This window comes from Osmia lignaria, chromosome 3 (genome assembly GCF_051020975.1).
Source record: "Osmia lignaria lignaria isolate PbOS001 chromosome 3, iyOsmLign1, whole genome shotgun sequence".
NCBI classification, from domain to species: domain Eukaryota; kingdom Metazoa; phylum Arthropoda; class Insecta; order Hymenoptera; family Megachilidae; genus Osmia; species Osmia lignaria.
The window spans coordinates 12,459,946-12,478,433 of NC_135034.1; the positions used below are offsets into that span (position 1 = coordinate 12,459,946).

Sequence of the window (18,488 nt, forward strand, 5' to 3'; positions counted from 1 at the left end):
CTTTTTTTTTCGTATCAGTTACAAGGGCGCAATTAGCAATATCATTTGAATATATATTTCTTTACTTATGAATGATAATTACGAATTGTTATCTACACAGAAAATTCAGAAATTTGTACGTACAGATGTAACAATAACACGATAAAATTTATACAACAGTAAGATATATATCGAATGCTTTTTATGAGATGATCTTTTAAAATGCATAATACACTCGCACGCACTCATACAGAGGTAACTTTTGGAAAAAAAAAAAATATAAGCGGTCCGAAGCTTCCAGTGTAAAACATTTAACCAGCGATGCGATAAGTTAATAGCGACAAAACATAAATACTGGAAGATTTTGTTTGATTTGAATCAAGCTCATCAAATTAGATTAAGAAAAAGAAAAAAAAAACCATTATTAGCTTTTGTAGGCTTTCATTAATACTGTAAATAATGTTAAAAGTTACTAATATCAGTTGTTACAAAAATTTTCTTCTGTTCGTAACTACACGGTACGATTTTATATTTATACACAAATACACATTCGTATTCATATACATGTATAAATCCTTTACCTCGCAAAAAGTAAAATTCTTCTATATCCATTTACACCAAGTTCGTCGCTGTGTATCAATGTTTCGTATGCTGTTGGTATTGTTGTATTCGCCAAATTCTTTTTCTTATTTAAAGTTCAGGCACTTTAGATTTGAGTGCATTCTGGGAACCAGGATAAAACCGCTAAGCGAAAATCTTTACTGTGAAGTATTTCCCACGGTGTACGGCTTCACTTTCATCCCTACTACCTTTCTCTTGTCTGATTTTTGGTATAAAAAGGATAATCATGGCGATTAGTCGGATCCATTCGAAGTGAAGTTCCGAACGAAGGTCTGAGATCAAAATACTACATTCCGAATAGAGCCACAAAAGAGTGAAACTCTACGGGATCGAATTGCCAAATTCCTACAAAGTACACATCCACTTGTTCTAAACATATTCTTAGCTTCCCTGTTTGAATAGCTTCCCTATTGACCCTCGACAGCATAAAATTCAAAGAGAGTTAAATTTTTGTAGCAGTTGGATGATAGCCACAGTAACCATGTATGTACTTCAACGCATGTAACCTCCTGACTTGAACAGTATATACATCCTCTTTAATATTAGAACAATAGAGTGTTATCTGTATTTCAATTGTAGTATCTAGAGATCCAAGGAACCCACAAGATATATCTCTGCCGTTCGAGATACATCGAATTATGATTCTACGTAACGATGTCTAACTAAAAATTCTAGTAGCTTTCTACAGTGATGTTGTAGATCCATTCATAAGCTTTAGCCCCAAATGCTATTAGCGTACGCTATACACCGGATCATCAGCAACTAACAGTTTATCCAATAAATCTAATTTATCGAACACTGATAATAACCAATAGCAATTTGATGCTGATTATCCTAAATAAAATAAGTATATCTAATGATTACACCCAGCCTGTAAAGCGCCAGAAAAACAAAGTTTCTTTCAATTAAACAAAAGAATTTAAATACATGAAAAAATAAAATTATATAACATTATTATAAAATTGTTTTCCAAAAAAGTCTGTTAAGTAATATGTTATAAATACCCTTTCTTAATCTAGATCTAATTTGGCTGTACTAAGGGTACCCGTATGTATTTTAGAAGTTTTCATCTTTTTATACGAGGTAAGAAGATCTTCCATTGTAATAGGTCGTACAGCGTCATGGTATTCTTCATCGTCAGTACCAGCGCTTGCATCTCTGTAATAAGAAAATAAATTACAAATAGAATCGATAAAAGATTTCATATTCATTAATTATTGGTACTGGATACAAACTGTGTATGAGTCCGTAAGTAATCTCGAACGCGATAAACAGATGCATTTCTACAAAGTTCTTGCAAATCCGATCCAGAAAAACCCTCGGTCATTTTCGCTAATTTCGCAATATCCACATTTTCCGCTATTGGTTCATGCTCTAATATCAACCCTAACACTTGCATTCGTTGTTGCTCGTTCTGAAATGTAATTTAATTATCGCGAATTAATTACGCAAAGACGATAGAATCTTTCGCGCACGAATGTACCCGACATATTCGAGAAAACTCGTTACTCGGCGAATATATTGCTTTATAAATTTTATTTACTGGTAAACCAATATGGAAAGTAGCTGGCATGCGCCTAAGGATAGCTCGGTCCAAGTCTTGAGGTCTGTTGGTAGCACCCATTATTATTACTGTGCAAGAAGGATCAGTGATTAATCCATCCCAAAGAGACATGAATTGTGCTTTCATCATTGCAGTTGCTTCATGATCTTGTGAATTACGTGCTCTTAAGAATGAATCTGTCAAACAAACAATATAGAACATTCTAAAATGTCTGTAATCTATGCATGTTATACAACAAGTTGGCAACTTTTCTCTTCTTTTCTTTTTTTCTATTACAGACCTATTTCATCTATAAAAATGATACATGGTTGAAGTTTCACAGCCAATGAGAAGACGGCCGCAGTTAATTTTTGACTTTCACCATACCACTTATCAGTTAAGATGCTTACATCTAAATTGATAAAGCATGTTTTGGTTTCCTTTGCTGTTGCTTTAGCGATCATTGTTTTACCACAACCTGGTGGTCCATGTAACAATACTCCCTGGAAATGAAATACAAATTCTAAGCTAAATTTATTAATTAAAGGACTAATCAATTTGTAATGTATAACTGTCTACTTTTGGTGCTTGAGTTAATTGAGAATCTTCAAATAATTCTTTTCTTTGTATAGGTAATATAACAGTTTCTTTAAGTTCTTGAATAACATGTTCAAGGCCTGCGATATTTTCCCATGAAACTCTGATATCTTGAGGATCCACTATATGATTAGCTATCATCATTTCATAATCTGTTAGTTGGTCCATGTCTACTGTCCATAATAAGTTATCAGTTTTGGCCAATTTTCGGAACTGTTCCTGTGCCTACAATTACAATGATTATCATGCTTTTTAAGAAAAAGAAAACTGTACAAGAAGGTTATTTCCCTAATGTGTGAATCGCTAATTATGTAAAAATCAATTTTTCAAGATAAAATGTGTCACCTTTTTCCTAGCTTTCTTCTTCGCATTGTTCGTAGGATCAAGTTGATTCATAATCCATTTCATACTAAAAAACCCAACGGCCGCAATAAAAGATACTCTGGCCACGAGCACGAATACTTCTGATCGTGAATATCCGACTCCATCAGCAACATTCATCGTTTATTCAAACTTATTACAACTCCACTAGAATACTATTTTAATCCTTATGATATCAATAATTTTTTTATTAAATCCCACGTGCCACTTTAAATCTTACTTGCAACTTGAGGGTTTCCCAAAGGAAGAATAGTTGTATACAACGAACTCCAGAGATACGCGCAAAAGCATGCGTAAATCCTGAAAATCATTTGTGCAAAACTTTTAATAGAAAATTCCCCACGAAGTTTATGGTAAAATTGATAGTTTCTGTATCGTAATAGATGGAGCCATAGATAATTAATGAAAGCGACATTCTACACATTACCAGTGACTACAGACAGTAGAAGACTGGACATGCCTTTGTTCACAAAGGGTCGTACCTGCATACGAACATATCGTCTTGGGGTGTTAGGGTTAGGGTTAGACGTTCTTTGCATATCGACATTATTCCCCCTGTGGCTGAGGGGCTTAGAATACAGCCTCGGTATCCCCTGCCTGTCGTAAGAGGCGACTAAAAGGGGGTGCAAGCGAAAAAGAAAGGAAAGAAAACAAAGTATGGCAAAGATGGAAAGAGGATGTGAATGACATAAAGGTTAAAAGTAAAAAAGGCGCGCAGTGCGCGCGTAGACGCTAACTTTCGTTGGGCAGAGAGGGGTCGTTAGCCCCTCGATAATGCCGCCCTTAAAAGAGGGAAACTTATCAATCAATCAATCAATCAATACCGAAATCATGATATTCGGGGTGTCAAGGACCCCGTTGCATCGGTGGCATTCTCTGAATCGTATCGGGGTGTTCAGGACCCCAAAGGCCGTTGACTCTTTCTGCGTATCGACATTATGGCATTCGGGGTATTCAGGACCCCGAAGGCCGTTGATTTTCTCTGCGTATCGACATTATGGTATTCGGGGTGTTCAGGACCCCGAAGGCCGTTTACTCCCTCTGCGTATCTACATTATGGCATTCGGGGTGTTCAGGACCCCGAAGGCCATTGACTCTCTCTGCGTATCGACATTATGGCATTCGGGGTGTTCAGGACCCCGAAAGCCGTTGACTCTCTGTGTATCGATATTATGGCATTCGGGGTGTTCAGGACCCCGAAGGCCGTTGACTCTCTCTGTGTATCGATATTATGGCATTCGGGGTGTTCAGGACCCCGAAAACCGTTGACTCTATCTGCGTATTGACATTATGCCATTCGGGGTATTCAGGACCCCAAAGGCCGTGACTACATATCGGCAGTATATCATCATGGGGTTCCAAGGACGCCGGCGACTGATTCCGCGCGCCAACGTATTATCTTCTTGGGGTGCCAAGGACCCCGTTGACTGATTCTACGCACCAACGTATTATCTTCTTGGGGTTCCAAGGACCCCGGCGACTGATTCCGCGCGCCAACGTATTATCTTCTTGGGGTGCCAAGGACCCCGTTGACTGATTCTACGCACCAACGTATTATCTTCTTGGGGTGCCAAGGACCCCGGCGACTGATTCTGCGCACCTACGTATTATCTTCTTGGGGTGCCAAGGACCCCGGCGACTGATTCTGCGCACCATCGTATTATCTTCTTGGGGTGCTAAGGACCCCGGCGACTGATTCTGCGCACCAACGTATTATCTTCTTGGGGTGCCAAGGACCCCGGCGACTGATTCTGCGCGCCAACGTATTATCTTCTTGGGGTGCCAAGGACCCCGTTGACTGATTCTACGCACCAACGTATTATCTTCTTGGGGTGCCAAGGACCCCGGCGACTGATTCTGCGCACCTACGTATTATCTTCTTGGGGTGCCAAGGACCCCGGCGACTGATTCTGCGCACCATCGTATTATCTTCTTGGGGTGCCAAGGACCCCGGCGACTGATTCTGCGCACCAACGAATTATCTTCTTGGGGTGCCAAGGACCCCGGCGACTGATTCTACGCACCAACGTATTATCTTCTTGGGGTGCCAAGGACCTCGGCGACTGATTCTGCGCACCAACGTATTATCTCCTGGGGGTGCCAAGGACCCCGGCGACTGATTCTGCGCACCAACGTATTATCTCCTTGGGGTGCCAAGGACCCCGGCGACTCATTTTGCGCAGCGACCTAATATTTTCAGATGTCCTTTTTAACAGATTTTACTGTACTATTATTGTAAGATTACACATATAACATTTTTCTGCCTTGTTTTCGAGCATGCGTACAACGTCTCAACGTCACTCACAGACATGTTTCCGCGTTATTAAAAGTAAGGATTTGCTGTATTCATCTTTTTAGCTTATTGAATAAACTCATTCGGAACATGAACTTGTTGATTCTATTACATCTGTGTGCCTCGCCTATTATTTGATCCTCTTATTTATTATTTCACCCCTATTTTCGGGCCTCATGTGGACTACCCTCCCAAGTCATTTATTATTTTATCCCTCTTCATGGGCCTCAGCTCAACTTTCCCAGTTATTTATTATTTGTTTGTCTTTAACGGCCTCACGAGTCCCAACCCTTTACCTCATACATGTCTACATCCCTAACATCCCTGTATCCCTTATATCACTACATTCCCTATATTCCTGCATCTCGTATATGCCGGCATTCCTTACATTTTTGCATCCCTTACATCTCCGTATCCTTTATATCTCTGTATCCCTTACACTCCTGAATTCTCTCTGCATCTCTTGTATCCTTTCAACCCTTATAATAAATATATTTTTACAAAATTTAGTTCCTTTTTCTAAAACCAGATGGCGCTGATTCGAAGTCGAGATTTTAGTTCACATTTTTGCCGCTAGAGGGCCAAAATCTCTGCCTGGTTTAGTTCCTTTTTCTAAAACCAGATGGCGCTGATTCGAGGTCGAGATTTTAGTTCACATTTTTGCCGCTAGAGGGCCAAAATCTCTGCTTGGTTTAGTTCCTTTTTCTAAAACCAGATGGCGCTGATTCGAGGTCGGGATTTTAGTTCACATTTTTGCCGCTAGAGGGCCAGAAATTGAAAATTCAAAAATTCAAAAATTCAAAATTACTTACCTTTACTTACCTTTACTCCAACCAGTTTTTGTAATATATTTATTATAAGGGTTGCAGGGACATAAGGGATGTAAGGGATGCGGAGATGTAAAGGATGGAGGGATGTGAAGAATTAAGGGATGTAAAAGATACGGAGATGTGAGGAAGGCAGTGATGTGAGGGATGCGGTGCTATAAGGGTTGCAGGGACATAAGGGATGTAAAGGATGGAGTGATGGAAAGAATTAAGGGATGTAAAAGATACGGAGATGTAAGGCAGTGATGTGAGGGATGCGGTGCTATAAGGGTTGCAGGGACATAAGGGATGTAAAGGATGCAGTGTTGTAAAGGATAGAGGGATGTAAAAGATACGGAGATATAAGGAAGACAGTGATGTGAGGGATGCAGTGCTATAAGGGTTGCAGGGATATAAGGGGTGTAAAGGATGGAGGGATGTAAAGAATTAAGGGATGTAAAAGATACGGAGATATAAGGAAGGCAGTGATGTAAGGGATGCAGGAATGTAAGGAAAGCAGAGATGTAAAGATTTTTTTTTTTAACGTGGGGAAATCTTACATAAGACCCCCCAGCGGCCCCTGGGGAAGGGCGGCGGGGGAGTGTCAGATTCCTATTGACTAAAACCCCACGGCGACCGACACTAGCGCTAATCAAGCGGTCATCATTCAACGATCGATGCTCGATCGATACTGTGGTACTATAAATTTCGCAGCCAATTCGCTCGTATTATTTGCTGCATAATTAATAAATGTACCATAGAAATAATGATACAGTTATTAATTAGTCATCAAATAATAACGATTGCCCAGGTCTCACCACGAGGAGGTTGCTGCGGTTTGGAGACCCGTCCTATCTCATCCCATCCACCCTCCATTTATGCAAATTTTTATTTTCATTCAATAATGAATTCCTCTCGAAAATTGTTAGAAGAAAAATATTTGTTAGTCAATGTAGCGAAAATACATTTCTGAATTTAAACTATTGTTTCCCAATTAAAAAATATATAAATCTTTTTATCGTAGCTCGTAGCTTGATATCGCTTTCTAAAAGTTACCTTTAGAAAACGATATCAATTACCAGGTCACACCACGTGGAGATAGCTATCCTGAGCTAAGGCATAAAATACACAAAAAAACAATTTGCACGATTATCATTGTATAAAATGATACAGTGATATTCGTGGGTCACTATGCTTGCTCAAAAAATAATAATTACAACCAATTCCCGTGTCGCTACGGACCATTCGTCCTACGACGTGATGGGAACCGGAGGAACTTTAAAGCATGCGACTCACCGATTGTTGACTTGCACCACTGCACTCGCCACGCATCTTAGATTGACCCATGATTGACCCATAGCTCGTCGTCTGTTGGCTCGTCAAAGAAAATTTGACAGCTCGATCCGTATCCTACGACAGTCGCGATAAGACTGACTAGATTTGACCTTTCTCCAGGTCGCTCTCGTACCGGCGCGCGGCGCGCGCAATCTACTTGTTTAATTATTATTTTATATTTTACAATTGTTTATTAATGAAATGATTGTTATATCTATTTAAATTGTTTATTTCTTTAATCTTCGCGTGGGTATATTGTAAAATTTTGGTTGATTATTCTATTGAAATTTATTTAATTACTATTTATAATTTTACAATTGTTTGTTAATTAAATTATTGTTATATCCATTGAAATTTATTATTTTTATAATTTTTATACACGGATATCCAGTAAATTTGTTTGAATTATTTAATTTTTATGCAATATTAAGAAGTGATTATTGTGTTTTAATATAAATTTGATTTTTATCAAATTGTTATTGAACGTTATACAATAATAACAGTTACAAATGCTCTTCGATTCTTTAATTAATTTATTGCTTGTCTAAAGTGATTTATTTACCAAAGTGCATGAAGAGCGCTTCGGGGTCCCTGACAACCCGGATGCCATAATGTTTGTATGCAGAGCGTCACCGGTGCTTCGGGGTCCCTAACACCCCAAGCCATCGGTTATTGCGCCATCCATATAAAATCGGCGCAAACTATTTGTTAACTTATCGACTGCCGAAGGGTCGATTACCGACTGTCGGAAGTTCAGTCGATAAGTCGGTAATTTATTGACTAGTTTCCGCCACTTCCATATAGATGGCGTAATAGTCGAACTTTGTGGGGGTGTCTGGGACCCCCTAAATCGGGACCCCTCGAAAACAAAGTTACTTGTGTGTACTCATGTACATACAAGCAGCATATTGTTGCATCAAATAGCACATTTTTTAACTTTCGATGTTGTTGCTTCTTTCACGAAGCTGGAAGTAAGAAGTACAGGGTCTCCTTTAGTTGCGTGAAAAATTCATTTGGAAAGTAAGATATTACAGTGCAAACTTTTATTTACAAAAAACTGCATTATTTGTCATTATGCTTTTAAAATCGATTTGTATAAAATTCATCTGAAATAGATACGTGCTTATGTATAATTCTAAAAAATAATTTTACAAATAACTTCTTATTTAGTATGTTAAACTTTACTGTTATGGACGGAATTATTTACCTCATGTAATGATAACAATGCATTTGTAGCAAATGCATTGTCCTTACTTATAATTTGCTTACATTGAGCTCTATATTCATGTTAAAGAATATATACATATGGAAATAGCAAGCAAAAGTAAAATTCTCATTATCGAGAAGGACGATAAAGTTGATGCTTCATTACACGAATCTTCGGCACAAGAACATTCTTCCCAATATACTCCGTTTGGAAGTACTCCCCAATTACAAACACCCGTGACGCCGGTACTAGATACAGAAGCGCATCGACGTATTACCTGTCGCCATCTACCGTCCCCTTTAGAAACAATCACAAATAACAAAATAACCAAAGTAATTCGGTAATTTAAATGATCAAATTAGAAGATACAAAGCAGACATGAAATACAAAATTATTGAAAAGAAAACTTACAAATGAAACCACGAGGACTTTGATGAGTTACTTTGACACAGAACGTTCCAGGCATATGAGATTCCTCGCTGTTACATTCAATGGCAATATTTTTTTCTTTGTCAAATTTGTTGTAGGCCCCGCACAAATCTTCTCCTTTGGGGTCAGTATCACTGCTACACTGATAGCAGCGAATCGCGTTAGTATCTAAAATTTATTTAAATTGGTAAAAATTTCGCTCGAAATAAATGTCATTTCATAACCTAGAATAGGGCGCAACCGTAATGTTGATTACATTTCTGTTAACGTTTACTTTTGTGATTGTAACATTATCTTATTTTACGATATGTTTGTTAGAGGATTTTTGAAAAAGTATACGTTTTATTCAAATTACCTAAGCATGAATATATTGTGTTTGAAATGGTATATTTATATAGGTTTTGGTAAACAACTTTCACTTGATTAAATTTAAAAACCTAGTCGGATTATTTTTACTAGATAAATTTTTCCCTTACCTATCACTATAGATAATAATAGTAAACACACGACATTGATGATCGAGCTTTTATTCGCCATTTTAATAAATGTTTAATACTGAACAAACACTGTATAGATCGCGGGTATCGAGGTCTATGTTATTTATTGGGCGTTGGTTGGTACAGTGACTACAGATGCAAAAGACTGGGCATGCCTCTGTTTTCAAGGGGTCATGATTATAGGGGTTCTAGATACCCCTAGATGAGATTAGATCTGCGTGCAGAGAGCACAACCTGTTTTAGCAGATCCTCTTTCACCTCATACTAGACTAACATGAGAAAAGACCCTATTTTCACTCCCTTAGATTCTATTGTTCTTTTTGTTTCTTAGAAATCAGTGAAAAGCACAAGTAGTGTGGGATTTTTATCCACTAAAACCACCACGGTGACCTTTACTGACGTTGCACGGAGGCTCCGAGACCGTAAGAGATTGCCGGCCTCTCCTCGGGGTCGCGTGTAATAACGCCTGCCACCCCAGGCGGCCCCGTTCTTCTGCAATCTGACGGGACCGGCAAATTCTTACTGGAGGAGGACTTTGTCGCCCTCCCCGTCAGAGAAACCTGTAAACGTATAAAGGTTTCGCACTGTTAATTGATAACTGATCGATTGGTTTGAAATAAAGGGATGGCATATGATAGAGAGGTGACAGAGAATCACTTTTACCCTGTGCATACTGTGAGCTATGACGACGGATGACGAATGCGAAGCGTGAATGGTCGCGAAAGGACATTGCTGAAAATATTAATGGTTGCCGATCGGTCATCGTGACGTCCGTCATTTACGAAGGGACTGAAATTTAACGAGGAAAGACGGATCTCTATATTTCGAATGATTCCGCAAATGAAATGTTTAGGATACAACATTTTTCAACGTTTGGATTTATATTCGTAGGCAGAGATGGAGTCGATAGGATCGCAGAGGTGCTTGGTTGGCAAGGTTTTAATGGAAAGGCGAGCAAGGGAGTTGGCGACGGATCGGAATATCCGTGTAGGCACAGTGTCAGCTAGGCGAGGATTTCGTCGATGTCGAGACACGAGAACGCTTTTCCGACCGACACGTAAATAAAAGTTGGAAGGTAAAGCGGTTGGAAAATAAAACAAGTCTAGATCGAGAAAAAGTGGTTGGCATACCGGCGGTAGTTTTGTTCGTTCGTTTTGCGTCCGTTTGCTTCGCGATGTCTTCTCGTCGTAGACTCTACGATCTAGAGGATTTCGATATGACGTAGTACAAGATTTTTCTGTCATCCTAGTCACCGAACTACTAACTCCAGTAGCTCTGAAAGGTTGCGCGACCCTTATGCCACGCAATCTGACTCACGAATCTACGACGAATAGGTGAAAGGATGTATTTAAGATGGAAGCGATGGAAAAAATGAGACAACGAGACAGAGATAAAAGAGAGCGAGGGAAAATGAGATAAAGCCAAAGACAAAGTTCATCAGGGGTAGTGCAAAAAAGAGGGAGGCGAAGAGTCACGAGAGAAAGGGTTTTCCCTCTCTTTCTCTTCTGGTCCTAAGACGGTCGGTTTTTCTTTCGTTACCGTATGAAACAGACCGAGCACGTATCTCGTTAGCGAATCATTAGCAACTCTTTTCTTACTGCAACTGCAACTGTAACTGCTGCCGCAACGAATCTTCCTTTCCATTTATATTTTTCCACGATACATATCATTTTATTGTGCTGGTGGTTATGGTGGATAAAAAAAAAGATGTGGAACACAAGCGGGAAAAGGTATTTGAGGATTTTATAATGCGGCAAAGCATGGTGGAGGTGAGGATGACGATTGTCGCGGGGACGATCGGTTCCTCTTCTTCTAGCAATGAAATTACTTTGGCTCCCTCGTTCGTTCCCCTCGTCTTCTTTAAAAGCTCGGTTCTTGTTTGTAGTCTTAACCATTCCACCCACCCTTCTCGTTCCTTTCTACCGCTTCTACCGCTTTTGCTTCGTGAACGCCTTTGGCAAAACGTGGCTCGACTTCGCGACAAACAACGAGACGATAACTCAGCGCTGACATTGCCACCGACACCTGCAACTCTTATCGGGTACGCGACCGCCTCAGGTGCTGTCTATTCACAGCGTAGACCGGTGAACGCGGTGTTCTTCGTCTATTGACGCGCAACTTCCTGCAGAAATTCAACACTCGTAACAAACTGTTTTCCTAAATCATCATCGTTTACCTCCTTCTTCTCTTCTACCATTCAAAGACTTTTCTCTTTTATGCGATTCCTGGCTTTAGAAACGCACCCGTCCTTCCAATCTACCGACACTGAAATACCCCTCTCGATTTTTCTTCCTACTTTTACACGTTATACAACTTTCGCTAAAGTATTCGTTAAACCGAGCAAACGTTCGTGAAGATATATCGAAAAACCACCACGTATTTTCGAGATATACATATATAAGAAATTATTGCTCCTGATCGAAAACAGTTTGTTTCCTTTTACGTGGAGTGAGAAAAACAAGTTTGTATAAACGAACCCTATGTTGTGTATGATCGTAAGTAAGCATTGACGTTCGTTTGGTATCGCGAGCAAGATAAAAATTTCGAGCAAAGTCAAAGTGAAAAATTCGGGTTTATAGAAAGGAAAGGAGACGATCAGCTTTCGGCAAATAGAATAAATTTGCAAAGTCTCGGTATTAGAGAGCGGGTCGATTTTACAAGGAGAAGCCGCGAGTAATACGATTGCAAGTGGAATGGGTGGTAGGAAAGTTCGAGGACGGATCGAATGAAATTTGAATAAAAATACCGTCTTCCCTCGGATGGGTTGCCCGAGAGGCAAAATAAAGCACGGCCTTAGCCTCCGAGGGGTCAGCCGACTAGACTCGACTCGACTCGACTCGACTCCATCGCCAAAATACACCAGGCTAGATTTTCCAATAGACGGCCACTAGCTTCCCTATTTCCTCAACAACCATCACCACGCTTGGCCACGCTTCACCAGGACATCTCAAGAACGCTTCCACGGCCTTTCCTATCGATTCTCTTGGTCTAAGCATTTTTCAATGACCCATCATTTTCTCTTTCCTCACTTTTTTTTTCACCGTTCCTCCTTCCCCAGCGGTGAGATTAATTAAAATTTCTTTTCAACGCGTTCATCACCCTGCTCGTTTCATTCAACGAGTTAATATTTTATTAGTAACATAAGAAATTAAACGATCTTCGTTTGAAATGAATATTTTTCAAGGTATTCCTTGTTTACGAGAAAGGTATGTGGAAAAAGTTGTTCGGTGAAAGGTTTCCAAGCGAAAGCAGCTAGTATCTCTGTATAACTCTACAATCTACAAAGTTGAAATTCCCTCTGGTCAGTCATGGTTTTCGGTTAATTTAACGCTTAGGGCCGGTAAACATGGTTGCTGAATCGTTCGTCATGGCTGGTCCTTTGGGTATATGTGCCGTGGAACCGACCCGTAACACCATAAATTGCGTCCGATCAGGAAAAAGAAACGCCACAAATACTCTAAAGAGCCTTCGGCGATCTTTGCTTGTTCTCCAAGATTTACGAACCATCTAAATCGAGTGGAAAATGATGGTAAACTCGCGCTTCGCGTTCCCATCGTTTTATATCCTCCTCTCTTACTTTTAAACAAACACTTTCTTTCGCTGTTTATTTTTTTATCGAGTCGGCTCGAAACTCTTTTCTTTGCTAAACGACTTTGCGCAAAACGTGGATGAAATTTTCTCTCTTTCATGAAAGGCGCACTTCTAGTTGTAATTTAATCGATCGAAACATTCTTGAAACGTTTGTTATTGGAGAAAAGAAGATTTTCAGAGTGGTTACTAAAGGTGAAGAAGCGAACGAAGGTATCGCGGCTCAAAGGAGGACGAAGCAGAGATCGAATTTGAATCAGGTGTCAAGGAGCAAATGGCCGATCGAGACGATGCGATGCTAGGAGAAGAGGAAATTGATTTTGCATTACAAAGACGGTAGTTGGCTGGTGATAATAGGGCGCTTCATAGGCGCAACTACGAGCACTTACCCTCTATCAATTGTCCAATTAAATTATTATTATTCTAGGCGAAATTCGTTGTCTGCTTTCACAGTGGAAAAATACAAGATAGTGTACACTATCTCATTGCGGAAGAAATATTCGAAGGAGCAAGGCTATTTCGCGACTAGATCGCGTTATTGATTTTATAAATCTCGTAACATTCGTGATGCTAATTGACGAATCGTTAATCTCGGAGTGCGTTATATCCGAAATAGTAACGGATGCGGACAATAATACATCGGAGAAGGGAAAAATCGGTCTGGACATACTCGAATCTGCCACGCGTAACGAGTTTCTACTAAAGCTTAGCTAGGTTGCGAACCAAGCGTCAGGCAGCTCGCCAAACGATAACGCGCTACCACTAGTTTCTAGTCCTGCTATTACATTACTTTTCTTTATTTATCTATTTCATCGAATGGATTTGAACGTCGAAAACAACGAGTTCGTTTCGCCACGTATTTGTCAACCGTCTTGTCGTTACAGCCTTGAAAAATGTTAGAATCTGATTTGAAAATATGAAACGATAACCTTTCTCCTCTTTGTAAACGATCGAATGAATAAAATTCGTCGAAATCGAATAGAAAAAAACAGTAGTACGAGAGATATCTTGCTACATAACTGGTTGTCAATATCAATCTCGTTTCGCTGACTGGTCGATGGGACGGATACGAAAAGGAGAATACACGCGTACGCGTAGAGAAAGTTAAAGAGGAAAAGGAGACTCGATCGGAAGGAGCCTTTTTACAGACATTTCCTCGGTTATCGATTTCGCTAAAGTAAGAAAATATCGACGACACAAAGCTTGACTAAAATTCAACCCGTTTTCGTATATGTAATACTTAGGTATGTGGGTGTGCGGAGAATCAAGGTGGACGGCTCTCGAATCGAGATCAATAGCGAACGTCGATGACGGCTCGGATAGACGAAACGCAGAAAACATCGCATATCCATTCTCTTCCGTGATTCATTTTTCCATCGCGCACACGCACTCGTTTTAACCCGAATATCGAATGTCAATAAAAGTGGACGCGATCAGCAATTTCCACCTTCATAAAAACACATTTCCTTCTGATCGGAACGCGAACGCGAGCGTTCGTGCCAATTAATACGCCTTTCATCCACCCACTTGATCCTCTCTCTTTCTCTTTTCTGTTTCCTCTTATTCGATGCATTCCTAAATCGGATAAAAGGAGAAAAAGAGAAGAAAGAGAAGGTAAGGCGGTGATATCCAGTCAATTTCCAAGTTAATAACGAATCGCAACGGCCTAGCTTCTGACTTTGCTTAGTTACTGGCAACTTTGATTCCCATTCGGAATGCATTGGAAAAGGTAGAAAGCGGAGCGTGAACCGGAAGCAACGTTCAGGCCGCGCCGGTTCGAACCAACTGACGCTTCAAAGCCCAGTTTCCAGCCTTTTGAGATTCCATTACCGCAGCCAGCGGCGAGAATCAATATTTAAATTTGTAATGGAAACGCCTGGCTATAATTATGGTAACTTCGTAAATCGTCTAATAAAACAGCCAGCCCCTTAATTCTTCCTTCCTTTCTTTTTCTCTTTTTCTCTTTTTCTCTTTTTCTCTTTTTCTCTTTTGCTAAATATTCCTTCGGAATAGATATATATCATAATCGCGATTACGCGGAAGCAGCTCCTTAAAGGAAGTATCAGCGCGTAGCTGAGCGTCACTGGCAGAGTCGAGTTTGAGTCGACAGTCGAGGTGGAATTGTGCGTGGATCAATAAATCGCGCGTGGAATGGAATGGAATGGAATGGAATGGAATGGAATGGAATGGAATGGGATGGAATGGAAGCGAACGGAGACGCGAAGCAGGGAATAAAGGGGCTTACGAAGCAGCTTCGCTGGTAATTTCAGAGTAACGTGGACCGATTTTGGTGGAGCAAGTTACGTTATCGCGACGCGGTGCGTCACGTCATGGTCACTGGCCGCGCGAGATCGCTATCGACCAACAACCATTCACCGAAATCCTGCCTGTAACGATTCTCGATCGTCAGAGATTCGGATCGCAACGATTCAAAAAATACCCTGAAGAAGCTTTCGCTTGGATGAAAAGACGAACAAAGCGAGTTTAACGCGAGGCTAGCTCGGTTTGCTTTCGAAGGTAAGCGAACCAACCGGTACTCGCGACTTTGTTCGATTCGACTCTCGGCAAACAGTTGCCCCTACGACCCTAATACCGAAAACTACCACCGAAAGGATTCTGCGCTTTCCTATTGCCAAAGTTGACCGCACCGAATTTCTCCTTCTATCCTATCTTTTTTTTTCTCTTCGTCTTTGCGCGAAAAGTTTGCAAACAAAGCTAACGTCCTCGAATTTCTCCGTTCTGTTCGAATTGAAGTTGCACGTTTCCATCGCTCGAGGATAGTTATCGCAGGAAACGACGCGAGTTACAGACAACTACGGCGAAAACTCGGACGGTGTTTTAGTGGAAACACCGAGTTTCCCGAACGTCGACGAGCAGCGACTCGGTTATTTTGGAAATCGTTTAAGACGTCAATGACGCGATTAATTCGAGAGGAATTTGGATGGTGGTGGTGGTGGTTGTTAGACTGCTAAGCTCGAACGAGGCAACGAGGCAACGCGAACGAAAGGGGAAACGTAAATGCAGAGAACGGAGCGTATTTTATTAATCGGTAGAGGTACCGCGTTCGAGTTACGTCCGGTCTATCGAGCAACCAAATTGCTATCCTCGTATATACTAGCCAGGGTATTCGCGCGCGTACACACATTCGCGAATAGAAATTGAAACAATGCTCGGAATCGCAGACACCATTATGCCGTCTGTTTATCCATCAACGTGGCCGTTTTTCGCGTACCCCGGCAGGTTAGTAGCCTAGCAGCCTGGCAGCCTGGCAGCCGGTGTTTTCGAAAAAGCCGACCAATGAAAGGCGCGGCAGATAAAGGGGTCGAGAAACAATGAGCGCGCTTCAATTATCGCGCGTGCAAAAAAATCCGCTTATATCCTCGGCGAAACCGAGTATCGACCCTTTGCCCCGTTATAACTTTGGCAAATAGCTTTCCCGCGGGGATTTTAGGGAAATCTGGAACACGGCCAATCCCGTACCATCGCGTTACATCGCTCCGTTCGACTTTATATTCCTCGTCTTTTTCTTATTCTGCCATTCTCGAGTTTATTCGTTTACGCGTTTCCCTTTCTTCTTAACTCGTTCGTAACTTGAGAAATTTTCCGACAGCTAGAACACGTATCGTCCATGCCATTTTCTGAAATTATTTTTTCTCACTGAAATGATTTCGTATTTCGCAAACAGTCTGGGCAAAGAAAGGTTATTTAATTAATATTTGAAATTGGTTAAAAAGAGGTTAGGCTGTAAATCAGGACGGTTTTCTCGTTGTCGTTGGTGTGCATTCAGCGAGGGTTAAAGTGGAAACGGTACTAAGACAATGTCGCCGGTACTTGGTACGCTCTGCCAAAGGGTCCAGACTCCGTAACGCCCATTCAAACTTCTAAGACAACGAGGCGAGTAGGCGAGGGTTTTAAAGTTGTACCTACTATTAATCGAGGCAGACGAGAGCGTCAAGTCGCGTCGAGTCGCGTCGAGTCGCGTCGAGTCGCGTCGAGTCGCGTCGAGTCGAGCCGGGGGCGCAGTTTTGTTTTCAAGTGGGCGCACACACGCTTCGTTGCGTAGGCGTTCGTTTAATTATCGAATGTAAATAGGTTCGTTAGGGTCTCGTTTCCGAGCACGAACGAATACGACATTTTCCCCGTGTTCCCGCGATCGATACGTTCAAATGTATAAAAGATTTTATCTGAATCGCGGCGATGCATCAGTTACTTTCGGTAACAGTGCGAAACTAGAAGCACGGAACGCACGGTTAACCGCAAAAATCGTTAATTTTCTAAATTGATCGTAATTCGTCGTGGATCGCATCCGCTGCGGTCAACCAATTGGCCAGCTGCCTGTGCACCGCAACAGGTAGCTTTACAATGACGATTTAATGAAGGAAACGTTTTCAACGTTTCGAAATTGTATCGCGCGGTTCGCGCCTGTGTGGACACGATTCTATGTCGGTATGCGTGGTATTTCGGTAAAATAGTTGGAGAATCGAAACGAACGCTCCATTCGTTAACGTCCTCCCGGCCATACGATATCGTATCGATTTTCAATCCACGCTTTTCAATCGCGGAACAACGTAACTACGGAAGGAAGAATAGAAAGTGTAGGAATTTAGTTATTGTATCGCACGAACTCAAATCTGATCCCTGAACGAGAAGTAGTTACGCGTGTGTTACCGAATCTCCTTCTCCAGGTAGTTGCACGATCGTGAAATTGTGATAGGAGGAAATGGAGAAGAAACGATCGTTTCAGATGTAGGAGGTAGAAGGAGCGTAGGTACGGTCGATAGGAAATTTGGAGCGAGCGTTCGCTAGTTGCGGGGTTCCGTCAAAGACTAGGAAACTGGGAGAAAAGATTACATATAGTGGATTACCGTATCGGCCGTAGCCATCCAGCTTGCTCTCTTCCATCTTTAATCGTTCTCGGTCGTACCCTCGACCCTACACACATCTTTCACACGGTTTCGCGGCTTTCTCTAACTTCCAATGCCACTTATCTGCAACAATCACCTGCTCTTCTCGTCGATGCCAAGTTCAGCTCGTCGACCCATCTTCTCGAAAGCCTTTATCTGTAAAATCGTCTTTTATCTTGAAACGAGAGTAGACACGGTGCGTGTGGACAACTGCCGGGCGGATAGTCGAAAGCATTCGCGTGCAAACGAACGTGTCACACGCCTAAGTAAGTACACGGTCCTCTGTCCTCGAACGTGTCTAAAGATAG

General features: G+C 41.2%; 2 protein-coding genes across 2 annotated transcripts; both read right to left on the reverse strand.

Moving 5' to 3' along the window:
- Positions 1-239: 239 nt before the first annotated feature.
- LOC117610788 (no mitochondrial derivative) lies at positions 240-3,541 on the reverse strand. Its single transcript, XM_034338583.2, has 6 exons — positions 3,086-3,541; positions 2,723-2,965; positions 2,445-2,646; positions 2,144-2,340; positions 1,836-2,014; positions 240-1,758 (listed from the first exon to the last, which is right to left on the reverse strand). Exons 1-6 carry the CDS (start codon positions 3,239-3,241, stop codon positions 1,611-1,613), a joined length of 1,125 nt encoding a protein of 374 aa, XP_034194474.2. The 5' UTR covers positions 3,242-3,541; the 3' UTR covers positions 240-1,610.
- A 5,080-nt stretch (positions 3,542-8,621) lies between these two features.
- LOC143308246 (UPAR/Ly6 domain-containing protein crok) lies at positions 8,622-10,137 on the reverse strand. The gene is made up of 3 exons (XM_076693271.1): positions 9,668-10,137; positions 9,174-9,359; positions 8,622-9,059 (listed from the first exon to the last, which is right to left on the reverse strand). The coding sequence occupies exons 1-3, from the start codon at positions 9,726-9,728 to the stop codon at positions 8,839-8,841; spliced, it is 468 nt and encodes a 155-aa protein (XP_076549386.1). The 5' UTR covers positions 9,729-10,137; the 3' UTR covers positions 8,622-8,838.
- Positions 10,138-18,488: the final 8,351 nt, after the last annotated feature.